Source organism: Chenopodium quinoa, unplaced genomic scaffold, assembly GCF_001683475.1.
Source record: "Chenopodium quinoa cultivar QQ74 unplaced genomic scaffold, ASM168347v1, whole genome shotgun sequence".
NCBI classification, from domain to species: Eukaryota; Viridiplantae; Streptophyta; class Magnoliopsida; order Caryophyllales; family Amaranthaceae; genus Chenopodium; species Chenopodium quinoa.
In genome coordinates, this window is record NW_018744616.1 from 1,637,572 (window position 1) to 1,652,420 (window position 14,849).

At 36.7% G+C, this 14,849-nt stretch overlaps 1 protein-coding gene across 1 annotated transcript; it reads left to right on the forward strand.

Moving 5' to 3' along the window:
• Nucleotides 1-788: 788 nt before the first annotated feature.
• Nucleotides 789-6,034, forward strand: LOC110700036 (protein DETOXIFICATION 24-like). Its single transcript, XM_021877527.1, has 9 exons — nucleotides 789-1,242; nucleotides 1,427-1,675; nucleotides 2,276-2,817; nucleotides 3,400-3,486; nucleotides 3,578-3,634; nucleotides 3,710-3,948; nucleotides 4,532-4,650; nucleotides 5,371-5,457; nucleotides 5,600-6,034. The coding sequence occupies exons 1-9, from the start codon at nucleotides 1,231-1,233 to the stop codon at nucleotides 5,636-5,638; spliced, it is 1,431 nt and encodes a 476-aa protein (XP_021733219.1). The 5' UTR covers nucleotides 789-1,230; the 3' UTR covers nucleotides 5,639-6,034.
• The last annotated feature ends 8,815 nt before the right edge of the window (nucleotides 6,035-14,849 follow it).

The following is a 14,849-nucleotide window of genomic DNA, read 5'->3' on the forward strand; positions in this document are numbered from 1 at the left end:
AATTCCGCTTAGAGTACCTAAAACCCTTCAAATATCACTATTGGATTGAACTATTGAAGTCTCACCTCTAGTTCATCATACTCTTTCAAATATTCCCCCTTGTAAAGCACATTGGTGTGTTTCTCAAATCATTCTAAATCGAGTTTCATACTTTGATATAGTCAAAGACCTTATCTCTCAACATATTCTAAATCAACTTCATGCCACCCCTTTTCAAAACTAAATCCCTGTCATGAAAAATTTCAATGGAAAAGAATGAGCAAACTTTAAGATTGATTGGTCATAAATATCTGCATGAAAAAGGTAAATGAGATTGAATTCATAGAAACAAATGTTATATTTTGATGACCCAATAACAAAACCCAATCACAATTTTTAATTTAGTGACCATCTTAAAAACATCCACAAAATTACAGCCTTATAATAAAATTGGTAACTTCAAATCCTTTGAGAGCAGATATGCAGTTGACTTTTGTGGCGTCAACAGCCGCATGTATCAACTTCCTTTCGAGGTTTTGGTAACTTCAATTCTTTAAATGTAAAAATTTCCTCTTTTTTTTTCACTTTTCCTTCTTTATTGGATATTGTTTTTTTTTGGACATGCGATATTGTCTTTTCAATTACTTCAGAAGACATTTTTTTATTGACTCCATTTTTTGTAGGTAGTATGATGTATGCGTCAGTGCGTGCGTTATTTTCCTTTTATAGTTTTTGACACAAATTTTTCCCTTTATAGTTATTTTTATTTTATTTTATTTTTTTATGATAAAAAAAGATTTTTTTTATTTTTTTATGATAAAAAAAAAAAAAAAGATTTATGTTAGTTCATGAAGTGCAAGTGTTAACCTTTGACTTGTGTTTTGGAACATTATGTGTTATTTAGTTGTTTATTATAAATCATATCAAAGAACTTTAGAGTTTAGAGGAATCAAGTTGGCAGATTAAACTTAACTTTAGCACTTTTTCAGATCTAATTCAATTGTTTTCATTAAACTGCAATAAAAAAAAAAAAATATCCTATGATTGATTGTCAGAAATGAGCCGGCACATTTGGTAATAGTAATGACTGGTGTGTAATTATTTAAGGAAAAACTCTTGTGGAGAAATCGAATACGGGTTTTATTTTAATATAAAGTAAGTCGTTATCATCGACCTTACTTGTACATATAAATTCATTATCATTATCACTATTTAGTGCTGCTTACCAAAAAGGGTCGGAGTGGTGGTCTAATGCTAAATGAGGTAAACTACTGCTTTTGATTTCTGAACTTTGTGGTTGATGAATCAACAGGTATATATACTAGTAAAACAAAAAGTTGAAGATCAGAAGACCCTTTTAAATTGACAGATAGATCCTTTTGCTTTTGAGTTAGCTTCTCATCCCTCCATCTTTTAAGTTTGCAAGGGCAAAATCTGTTGTATGCAGAGGATGGACTCGGGTCCTGAAGCAAGGCTAATTGTATGTGAAGATGAAATGGTTGATCACTTTAAGCAAAGAGTTTGGGAAGAATCGAAACGAGTATGGGCAATTGCATTCCCTGCAATGGTGTGTCGTGTAACGACGTATGGAGCTTATGTGGTTTCACAAGCTTCATTTGGGCATATTAGAGAAGTGGATCTTGCTGCTTATGCTCTTGTACAAACTATACTAGTGCGCTTTGCCAATGGTATCTTGGTAATTAATCTCCTGTATCCCTTTGCTTCTTATTATCATTGTGCATCAATATTAGTTTGCATATTGTACTAGTATTGTTCTTGTATGCAATGTGATAGGAACTATGTTTATGTGTTTTATGATGCTTATTGTTAAAAGAAAATTCCTCTATAATCATGTTGCTCAGGAGTTTGGGTTTGTTATTCTTCATGTCATTTTTTAAGACTGATCTGAGGTTAATGTTGGCTTCTGAGTTTCAACCATTCTTTTCAGTTATTTTCTCTTAAATTTTCGTTATCTGAACTTGTTGATTTGAAGTTGCATAAACTTAGTTGTGCAATGAACTTGATGGATTTCCTTATCTCAACTGTTCGGTCTTTATCTGAACTTTGTAGAATTTCTGTTTTTCGAGTTTTTTTTTGGGGTGAAAGAAACGGCCTCAGTGTCAACTTTGTTAGTGTTTACTTCAAAATCAATCGGAAGGCTGAACTCTGAAGACATAATATTTAATATGAGCTAGTCATAGATATAACTTCTTACTAAATAAAATCACTATTCTAGGTGCAATGCATTACAGCCCTTGCGAGCATTAAATTTTTTATCATTTTGGTTTTTCTTCAGCTAGGCATGGCAAGTGTTACAGAGACTCTTTGTGGAGAATCCTTTGGAGCCAAACAATATGACATGATGGGAGTGCACTTACAAAGATCATGGATTGTAAATACTGCAGTAGCAACAATGATGGTGCCATTCTACATTTTCGCTACACCTCTCCTAAGACTTCTCGGACAAGAAGAGGATATTGCTGTGGCTGCTGGAAGCATATCTTTGTGGTTCATTCCCATTATGTATCTCAATGTTTTTGGCATGACTATGCAGATGTATTTGCAAGCACAAAATAAGAATATGGTGGTTACATGGCTGTTTGGGATATTGTTTTTTGTTCATGCCCTACTGTCATGGATATTTGTGTACATAATGGATTGGGGGCTTCCTGGGGTAATGATTGCCCTGATCATTGCATTTGCGGTGAAGGTGCTTGGTGAGGTTGTTTACATATTTGGAGGTTGGTGTCCACTTACATGGAGAGGATTCGATAAAGCTGCATTCACTGGTCTTATGCCTGTCCTGAAGTCCTCAACTTCTTCAGGTGTAATGCTCTGGTAAAATTTCTCTCCCTACACTAAACATTTCTCACTCACACAAATTTTAGTGGAATATTTGTATAATCAATTAACAATGAAACTCCAGATTTTAACCCAGAATAAGGATGTAATGACTATAATCAAATTTCAAGCTTTCGTGATCATCTTACCTTAATATTGGTATTGGTGCTTGATCATAAACAGTTGAAAGAAAATTATAATGGTGTTTGTTCATAAATCGTTCAAATAGCCATCATAGTGGTTTGCTACCATTTTTTATTCGTATGAACTTTCATGAGATTTCATATATGACTAATTTGAGATTAGTTGCTGTCTAAAAATGTGTAATGGTATTCAACATATCATAAACTTTGCATTTAGTGATGTACCAACTGTAAGACTACTTCTTTGATATGCACAGAGAAAATTTTGAAGACATCGACTTGAACCATTTTAAACCTGAATGAAAATAAACGATCTTGCAGTTCTCATATACCGCTTCCTCTACTTGCCCCCTTAATCTATTCTGTAATGGGATTCTCACCGAAGAACTGTTTTTTACATTGTGCTAATTGGATCTTTGTTCTATATCTTCCATAGCATCCAGGTGTGGTACAATGCTATTTTAGTTCTATTAGCAGGATACATGAAATATGCAACAGTTGCCATTTCTGCCTTCTCAATTTGGTAAGGATTCTGAATAGAATTATCGCTTTCCTTTTTGATTTTCCTTTCCTCACTCTGCAGAATTCAATCTAACTGAATAAATTTTTTACAGCTTAAATGTGAGTACATGGGAACTCATGATATGCCTTGGCTTTCTGGGTGCTGTATGGTAAGCCTCATACTAACTTTTCTTGGCTTATGCCATAGGATGAACATTACTCACTGCATTTAATTCTCTGTGTAGTGTCCGGGTTTCAAATGAACTAGGAAGAGGAAATGGCAAGGCAGCGAAATTTTCAGTTGACGTGATCTTGTACACCTCAGTTATTATTGGCATATTCTTTTGGATTTTATGTTTGGCATTTGGCCATCAAATTTCATACTTGTTTACAAGCAGTGAAGAAGTTGCAAAAGCCGTGTCTGACCTTTCTGTCCCCCTTGCATTTTCGATTCTACTAAACAATGTTGGACCAGTACTATCAGGTAAGTAATACTGTCATTACCACTGCTTAACATCAATCTAGATGTTGTTTGCCATTCTTGCCTCGTGTTTTTGTGATAAATTTCTTCATTTCTATCAGTTTGGACTGTTATGATGCTTAGGCATAAAATTCGACTGTCCTAATTTTGTATTTCAAGAATCCAATGTAAAAAACTTTTAAGACATGAGGACATGTTATGAGTGCCCAAAGCTTCAACATGGATACAAAAACATGTACTCTCTTTGTCATCTATGTGATAGGAAGTTATTAATATCCTTCTTTTTGCAAAATCGAAGTGTTCATGCCCAGTTGGACTGTCAAGCATCCTACATGAACATGTGAACTGTAATGAAGAGTCCGAACATCATACATCTTAAGCTCATATTGCCTAGCCCTTACTTTGTTCAGTTGTCTTGATTCAAACTTAGTGTAATTACATAGTTAAAGTAGAAAGTTTTGGAACATTGCACCTGTTCTTTTTATTTGGTAAAAGCTATGGTTGCAATTGAATATTTAGGTAATTTAGCAAATATTTAGGTATTCTACTAGTTTATATTATATCTCAAAGAGTTGTTTCCACACAGGAGTTGCAATTGGCTGTGGATCACAAGGAGTGGTTGCAATTGTTAATGTATGTTCATATTATGTCATCGGGATCCCGATTGGAGTTCTACTGGCATATGCTGCTCATATGGAGGTTAAAGTAAGAAACTCCCAATCCTTCTTATAACTGTGAATACTATGGATGGAAATTAGATAAAATCAAGTAACAAATTACACTATTTCTTATCAAAATTGTCTGAGACTAATTTTTTTTTTTTCTCTGACGAAAACAGTGGACTGAACATAGAGTGTCATTCTTTGATGATAAACTGATAGCAGTTCCTAGATTGTCTCTTTGTTGTATTGAGAAACACATTGAACTATTGAAGTATATAAATACCAGTATATATTTGCCACCAAAAAGTTCGAAATTACTAGCCATTATGTTACTCCCTTGGTCCGGAAACAGTTTCTTATTGTCTTAACCCCTCATAGTTAAGAATATGACACAATTTTACAAAAAGTTGTTTTCTAGGATTTGTTCCATTGATCTTGTAATTGTTCAATTGTGAGTGAAATAAACCATACACTTGTTTTAGTATATGCAACACTATATCTGTTTTTACTTTTGTAAAAATTCTTTAGCCACTGCTTAACTTCAACCATTAATATACCCATGACCAAAAATTAATAAGAAAATTTAATTTTAATAAAATTCACACTAAGAGGAATCTAACATGATGCCACAAAAGATAATCAAAGTAGATTATTTGAATCATGTCAAAATAAAAACATAGCAATTAATAAAAGACAGAGGTAGTATTAATTTTTATCAGTTGATGTATTGTTGTATTTTACGAATATGTTTGTTTTGTTGTAGGGAATATGGATAGGAATGATGTGTGGAATGGTAACACAAACGATTGCGCTTCTTTACCTTACATGGAAAATTGATTGGGTGGACGAGGTAATGCCAATTCAGTCACTCATATTAGTCATATGGTGGTTTGATTTACTTGCATAATTGTTTTTTTAAGTTTGAAGTTGTGTATGCTACTCTTCAACTCCTCATCATTATGCTAATTTATCAGACTGTGCCCAACTTACAGGTTAAAAAGGCGTCGAAACGTCTGTATCATCTTTCCTAATAAGATAGAACTTTACCTTGAATTCTTATCAATGATTTGAGAAGAAAGTTCACTATTAGACTATTGTCACCACTTTTACTACTTCACAAGCTGTAAACAAGTTCGAAAGGCTTGTTATTGCTACAACCTCGGGGTCATAATTCATCGAATATGGTTTCAAATTTCATTTTTGAAGAGTTGCATTGCATTGCTGAACTTAATTATCTTACTTCCCAAGGTTTGTCACAAGACTCGCTACCAAGAGCAAGAAGTTCGCTGACTTATGTAGAGCAAGAGCTTGTAGAAAGAAAGGATACTTTTTGTTTTTTTGGAACGGAAAAGGTTATTTATTTTTGTATGTAATAACTAGTTTTTTGCTCGGGCAATACCATTACTTATGAGAAACATTTGTGTTTACTGTTCCAATGCCTCTTTCTCTTTAGCCCAATTCAACTACAATGCAAGTTGGTCTTATGATGATAAGGTAACCTTAAATGTGTATTTTTATAACCCAGGAAGCTGCAGCAGCCAAGCTGTTGTCCAGGCAGCTGCACTAGCCCAGGTAGCAGCCTAGGTTGCTGCCCAGGCAGCTGCCGGCTGCAGGCCTCGGGTTATGCTCGTGCGTATTTTGTGCGGGTTATTCCCTATGAATCTAATCCCGTGAGCAGGTTATGCGCTGTGTTCCTAAATCATCATACTTACCATTGTATCGTCCCAAAATTTTTGAAGCAACTCGTAAGGTATACCGGCCCAGTCAAGTGTGATTGGTATTTTACGAGTTAGTATGCCAAATTGACTAGTAAATTTATCGCGCCATTGGCCAGTAGGTTGACCTAGCTCATCAAACTCAAGCACCATAGGAACCACGGGTTTCTTGAAAGCTTTTGTTGCACCCCTACTATTTCTGTTCACCGGTGCCTTTACCCCTCCTCCACCACCGGTGGTTTTCACTTGGCTTTGCATTTGAGTTTGATAATGTGAATAACCTACAAACTCGGAAACCACATTATCCTGAATAGGCGGGGCACTTTCAGCTATACGCTCATATTCATCAAGCTTATGTTGCAACTCGTCATAAGCTTGGTCTTCCGGTTCCCCCATATCTGTCTCCTTATTAATATCATACAACTTGTCATCATCTTCATCATCCATATCCTCATCATAATGAAGGTTCTCATCAGGATCCTTGATATGTACACTCCTACAGTAACAAGTAAAGCATGTTGTTAGTCATCAATAATGACAATCAAATCTGAGGCACCAAAAAAGCCAAACACTTACCCAACTTCTTTGGTTTCATAACAAATTCACATATAATCCTCTTAACAATTCATATATTTAGTGTATATTACATGCTTATACGTTGAAAATGCAAAAAAGTAAAATACTTCCTAAAATAAACAAGGTTGTAGGAGCGAAAGATATTTAGTAAATAAAACATGCATCTATAAAAGTACCTCATTCGAGTATTCCCTCATTGTGGTCAGATCGAATATAAGTAGCATCATAATCTACATTAGTTGCTACATCAAGTGTAGGAGCAGTGAAAGGGGGAGAATCATCAAATGCATCATATTCTTCCTCGTCTTCAACCTCTCCAACCCCTAAAATTCTCCTTTTGCCAGCAAGGACGATGGACCATTTTGGATCAGATGGGTCAGTTACATAGAACACTTGCTTAGCTTGAGATGCAAAGATGAATGGTTCCAGACTATCCCGTAAGTGGCCAAGATCTACAAGAGTGAAGTCATCATTTCTCACCTTACGCCTATTATTATCAACCCATTTACACTTAAATAGACCTACCTTGAACTCACGGTAATCTAGTTCCCATATTTCCTAAAGTCATCCGTAGTATGATAATAGTGCGTCAACTGGTGATGTATCCTTCGCACTTGCAAACTCTCTTTATGAAGCCATAAGAGTGACATCACTATTTTGAGTCGATGAGGATTTTTTATCCCGACTCTCAGTCCAGAATGTGTACCCATTTATGTCATATCCCTCAAATGAATGAACATCTTCCTTTGGACCAGCTAGCCACTTTATTGTATCAGACACAGTCTCATCCAATTGACGCATCACACGATTATGGAACTACTTCATAAACATCTTATTATGCAACTGCATTAGTGCTCTTTCCCCTTTTGATGGAAATTCAACACACAAACTATCCATATGCTCTTCTAAATATGGGTGAACCTCCGTAATATGATGTAGCAAAAATAGGTGAGCTTGCATGATTTGATCTCGAGCAGCCCAGATCCTTTTTGAACCGATTGTGCCATGAACATCAAGTCTCCCTTCATGTCGGGAAGTGGGAAGCCCAATAGGTTCGGCAACGGCAACATACTCTTCCACGAAATTCCCAATCTCCTCGGACACAATTCCTTGTATCATACTGCCTTCTGGATGGGCTGGATTTCTTACCTGATCTTGCAGTGTACCCATGTGTCTTTCAAAAGGGTAGCACCACCTCATAAAGACTGGACTGCACAACTTAATCTCACGAACCAAATGCATAATCAAATGCACCATTATGTCAAAAAGTGACTATGGGAAATACATCTCAAATTTGCACAAAGTTACAACAACATTGGCCTGAAGAGCATCAAAGTAAAGGGATCAAGAACTTTGCTTCAAATAGTATTGAAAAACCCATAGAGGCTTGTAATAACTTCTCTCACGTGCTTTGGTAAAATACCACGAATTGCAATCGGTAGGAATACTTGCATCATCATGTGACAATCATGGGATTTCATACTTGTCAACTTCAATTCTCCATTTAAGGAAACAAACCTCTTCCTGTTTGACGAGAACCCATATGGAAGCTTAATGTCATACAAACAAGCACTAAACCTTCGTTTTTCTTCCTTTCTTCTTTGTGATACCCATGGCCTTTTCCTTGCGCTTCCCCTTACGGTTTTGTCCACCATCTTCTGTTCCCTTTTCCTTTACCTTCACCATCCCTACCTTTGCTTTAACCCACAATTCCGGACGAACACCCCACGCTTGCAAATCTAATCGCGTACTCTTTCCATCCTTTGTTTTTCTAGGAATGTTCATAATTGTCCCAATAATTGTATCACAAACATTCTTCTCTATATGCATCACAACGAGACAATGTCTAACATCATGTTCTTTCCAGTACTCAAGCTTCCAAAAGATTGATTCCTTTTTAAAGAGAGCGTGTGGGTCAATTGGTTTCTTTTTTTTTACCAAAAACACATGGTATACCCTTCATTCTAGCATAAACCTCCTTTCCACTCAATGGACTAGGCGCAACCCCCTCCTCAACTTTCCCATTAAAGGTCTTTTTCTGCTTACGATACGGGTGATCACGCCTAAGAAATCTTCGAGTCCTCACATACACATCTTTTCCATAGTGATCAAGGTACACGTTTGGTATGTCATCGATACAAATAGGACATGCTTTATGCCCTTTGTTCTTGTACCCGGACAGGTTGCCATATGCGGGAAAATCATTGATGGTCCACATAAGGGCAACACGTAAAGAAACATCTCGTTCTTATGGATATAAAAAACGGTAACACCTTCATCCCACATCTTTCGCAAATCATCAATAAGAGGCTTAAGGTAAACATCGATGTCGTTTCCAGGTTGCCTTGGCCCCGTTATCAAAAGTGAAAGCATTATGTATTTCCATTTCATACACAACCACGGAGGCAAGTTGTAAATCACTAAAAGTACCGGTGATGTGCTATGTTTGGTACTAAGAGTGCCAAATGGATTCATACCGTCCGTGCACAACCCAAGCCTTAAATTTCTAACTTCACCACCAAATGCACGAAACTTCATATCGATGTTTTTCCATTGTGGAGAGTCAGCAGGATGCTTCAAAAAACCATTTTTCTTTCTTCCCTCAGCATGCCATCTCGAGTTTTTAACATCTTTTGGTATTGAAAATAGATGCTTTAACCTTGGAATAATAGGAAGATACCACAACACCTTGGAAGGAGGTCCTTTCATACCAGCATTGCAGCTTGATCGCTTGTAACTCCACTTGCCGCAACGTGGACACTCCTCCAACTCTTCATATTCTTTTCGATACAGAACACAATCATTAGGAAATGCATTTATCTTCTTATACTCCAAATCGAATGGACACATGAGTTTCTTTGCATAATAGTAGGAATTAGGAAGTTCATTCCCATTTGAAAACATATCACATAACGCAGTCAACAAAGAAGTGAAACTAGTGTCACTCCAATTATTCTTAGACTTAATGTTAAAAAGTGTAAGCACGGCTGAGAGTTTTGTGTATTTTTTGGACCCAGGATACAAAGGCTTTTTGGCAGCCTCTTGTAATGACTCAAATACATCAAATCGGTCACCAAATTCACCTTCAACATCACGCATCATCTCATCTAAGTGATCACCACCAGCATCCTCGGTCTCATCTCCATCACCACCATCATCACTCCCATTTTCTTCTTGAACATGAATCTCGGCACTTTCAACATGCGTTTCATTGCCAATAACATTCTCTCTATACGATCTCTTTTCACCATGCCAAACCCAAACATGATATTGAGGCCTAAACCCATAACATTGTACATGATCCATGATGGTATCAACACTATCAACCCTTGTGACATTACAATTGACACAAGGACAATAAAGGTAATTGACACCCGTTCTGAGCTGATACCGTGAAGCACTCTTGCAAAAATCTTGAACCCCATTAAAAAATTCCAATGTATCACGTCTGCCATACATCCAACCGCGATCCATTGACGTTTTAAATTGCCTTTAAACATACCAACACATTTCAAACAATGTATAAATGTAACATATATTATGTCAATCAAAGTACATAGCATATATATCATCCATATTGCGTAAAAATGAATGCTCCCAAAAGGTCCTTATCACTCCAACCTAACCCATCCTTGAACGTCTAATCTCACTAGTGAATGTATGTCAACTTTTCAATTTTAAGGAAAATCCGGCAGCATTTCCCCCAGTTCTCCAAGTACACAATGTAGGTAATAACTTACTTACATATGTACCTAGAGAACATGGTGAGAAAATGATAAGCCGAGATATTCCTTAAAATCGAAAAAGAGACATACATTCACTACCTAAATGAGATTAAATGTCCAAGAATAGTCCCAATCGGGGACCATTCAAGACTTTCTCCTATTGAGAAAGACTGGAACGGGTATCTAGGCAAATGATGATGCAAGCATTCAATAATTTACATTTATTTGACATTCAACAATACACAAGTTCATTCATTTTTATAGTGCTAATAATTAAATTAACCTAACTACAATCAAACTAAGGTTACTTATATATATATAGAAATCCATTATATTCATACATTGCAATTTACTAACCATATTTAACAAACTAAAATGTTAATTAATATATATTCTATTAAAAAATTTCACTTTAAAGCTACTCAAATTCAATATATATATATATATATATATATATATATATATATATATATATATATATGTATATATATATATGTATATATATATATATATACATATATATATATATAACATCTAAACAATTAAAGGAACAATTAACATTATCGAATATACAAACAAATAATAAAACAATTAAAATAAAATTGTGTTAACTACTTGAAACCCTAACTTTAAATTTTGGAATAAAAAAACAATTAATACAAATTAATACATATGAAACTAAAATTTAGCAAGAACTCACCCTAATTTGAGAGTGAGAAAGAGAAAGATTGAGGGATGAGGATGACAAATGGAGGGAGTGAGAGACAGAGAGTTATGGTGTGTTGCTTGGGCTCGGTTCACCGCCACCCACTGCACCCACAAACACCACCAGCAACTAGGTGCATCAACCACCAGTAGCCTCGAGCAGGAGCCACAACCCACGCGCAAGCAGCCTCGAGCCCTACCCACCAACAAACAGCCTTGAAACAGCAAAAAAAAAAAAAAAAAAAAAAAAAAAAAAAAAAAAAAACAAAGTGAATTGAGTGGTGGTGATGGTGGCCGAAATCTAAAGAAGTAAGAAGAGAGGGTAAGGATGAGTGAGACAAAGAGGAGGAGTGAAGGCGCGGGAGAGCAAATTTTTTGGGATTTTTGTGCTAAGTGAACTGCAGAGAGGAGAAGAGGGGGAAGCCTTGTGTAAACATCTACTTTTGGCCTCCTGTCTCGACAGGAAGTGCAATGACGATAAATAAAACCATCTTCGTGTTAGATTAAATAAAGAATAACGACGTTGCAATGTAATTCCTACGTAAATTAACATGTATAAATAAAATCAACTAACTTAGTTTTAGGTATCGCATAGCTAGTAGAGGTCGTACTAGGGCTAGAATAGCGATTCCTCCCTAAAAGGAACATTATTTTATTACCCTCGCTCCCAAACTCATTTCTGGTTTATGTAGACCAATTTGGGCATGGGTAAACGTACGATTTGTGCTAATTATTCCATGAACTCTACATGGAAGAAAATCATGAACGAGGTTTATGAGTTTTCCTAAAACTCATTGGCGACTCCTACTTGTTTCTTATAAAAAAGCGTGATGAGAGTATCATTTCTAATTCAAGGTCTCCCAAACAGTCTGGAATTCAAATACTAATACACCCTAACAAGTGTAAAGTTCTAGGCTTTTAAATGGCCATGGGCATCTAAGGAAGGACCCCCTACGATGGGATCACCCTACTTACAGTGGCGACTCCACTGGGGACTTAGAGGTTACATGATTAGTTCTTAGTTATGGTCCAAGGTTTCCAACACTAGGTATCTTATGGGTTGTAACAAGAATTAAGTTGGATAATATATAGTTACAGAGCGAGACTCGAACGCATAATATCTTCCTTTTGCGCAAAAGTAAGAGCTAAACAAGCAACATTTCTTCATGCATAAGTATAGCACACTTTAACCATTAGGGATTGACTCATTGATTAGGGGTCGTCAACACTAGGCTTCTATCCCGAAATCAATAACAATCATCCCACCCATATCACCAACAAAATGTTGGGAGGACGATGTCATGAGTCAACACGTTAAGTGATTGATTTGTGCATCGTTTCTTAAGATATGGTACCTTTGGACACCCAAGCCTCTTTGACCTTAGAATGGTATTGCGTGAATCTTGGCTTATGATATGCTTTATGTTCTTATGTGACTATGTGCAACGTGTTAGGATAGTCTTCTTCTTTTTTTTTTTTAGTTTGGTCTAGGTTCCCAATTACGAAGTAGTCTCTTCGTAATTTCGAGTCATATTTGAAGGGTAACTAACAAAAATGATGACAAAACAAAAAAAAAAGCGCCTGAATTAAAAAAAATTACGAGCAGGCACGCGCAACTTGATAAGTTGCGCGACCCCAATCAGCGCAAGAGATTTGGTTGCGTGCGACATCCGCGCGCAGCTCAATCTCTTGCGCGCGCCCACTGTTACGAGTCAATTTGATTTCTCAAAAAACAAGTTGACTCGTTCAAACAATTCCTTCATCGGAGAATTATTTAAGGGTGATGTTATTCGTTCAAATATATCTTGTGTCATTTCTTTTTTTTTCCCTTTTAAACAAGCGTATCGATTTACTTATCCTCTCGTACTTCCTTTAGGGCCGGTTCTCAAGCTTGGGAACGAAGACTCCCGGGTGCTCGTATTCTACGTTTATCATCAAGTAATCCACCTCTTTCAAACCACCTTCCCTCGACAACTAGTCCTAGTCCAATAACAATGTCAACCATCGAACAACTCCAAGAAGAGATTGCTCGATTAAGAGAAGAAAAGGCTCAAGAGGCCGAGGAAAGAAGAATTAAGAAACTTGAAAAAGCTAAAAAGAAAACTGCCGAGGCTCTAGCCTTGCAACAAAAGATGGAACAATTATCCTTCAAAGAAAAGTCGTTAGAGAAGCTTGTTCTTCGTTCCACCATGGGGAACAAGTACTTCGACGCAGAAAAGTTTGCTCCTCCCTCAGGACTTGCTTTGCCAGAAAAGTTCGTAGCTACGGACTTGCCAATATTTAAGGTGACCAATAATCCACAAAACCACTTAATGTGTTTTACTGGCACCATGGCATTAAAGGGAGTTGATCCTAAGCTTTATGCTTTGACTTTCCCTTTATCTTTAGACCCTACCGCGAGAGAGTGGTACTATGGGTTAGATCCAAAATTTAAAACAACAAGGGAATATGTAGTTTCGCCTTTCATTACCCAATATGAGAGTAACGTAGAGTTCAAATTGACTCTACGTGAGCTAGAAATTCTTAAGCAAGGCGACGATGAAGGTTTCCTTGCTTTCTATGGTAGATGGCAAGAAAAGGCGGCCCACCTTGCCCAAAGGCCACCTGAAATCGAGTTGGTACAAAAATTCATCGACAACTATCATGAAAAGTACAACAAACATCTACGTTACCTTGGTCTCTAGACACTTTTCAAAAGGTCTATTCTTTGGCTACTAGGATTAAAGATGATCTTGATAAAAAGAAAGCAAATAAACCCCATTATCATCATCAACCTAAGAATAACTACAAAAAGGGGAATGATAATACATCATCCTCTATTGATGTATTTGCGACCACCACGCGATACAATAATGCAAATCAATACAACAATAATGATCCTAGAAGGAGGTGGACAAAGGAAAGAAAATTTACACCATTTCCTGTAATCTATAAAGAGTTATTAGAAAAATTTAGTGAAAAAGGCTTACTTGCGCCAATAGGGCCGACACCACCCACTCCACCGGAAAGAAGGTTTCATCAATGGGATGGTAATGCTTATTGTGCTTATCATAGAGGCGTTGGGCACGATACTGAACGTTGCTACGTCTTAAAGCACAAATACAAGATTTAGTAGACGATGGGAGAATTCCCATGCCTAAACCTAACAATAATGCATCCCATTAGGGGTGTTTCATACTGATGAGGATGATATGGGAAGTGGTACGTTCAATCCTTTGGACTATATCACACCTATAGAAAAACCTCTAGCCACAATACTCATAGGGGCAACTAACAAAGTATGTGGATTATGGGGCGACGAATTTCAAGACTTATATGTCTCTAAGTATGCCGCCGTCCCACCTCCATCTTGTTTACAAAATAAGACAAATGGAGCGCTTGATTGGGATCATTTCTTGGGGAAGTCACAAGACCTATCAAATCACTCCTTGGATGAACAATGGCATCAAGCACAACTCATGGAACATCTTGAAATGGAGGCACATCCAAAGCTTCTAGAAGAAAGTTGGTTTGTGAGTCCT

Bases quoted from the DNA above. Each gene is read 5' to 3' on its own strand.
- LOC110700036 (XM_021877527.1), top strand. The intron at 1,676-2,275 runs GTAATTAATCTC...GTTTTTCTTCAG, and splicing joins GCTTTGCCAATGGTATCTTG to CTAGGCATGGCAAGTGTTAC. The intron at 3,487-3,577 runs GTAAGGATTCTG...AATTTTTTACAG, and splicing joins ATTTCTGCCTTCTCAATTTG to CTTAAATGTGAGTACATGGG.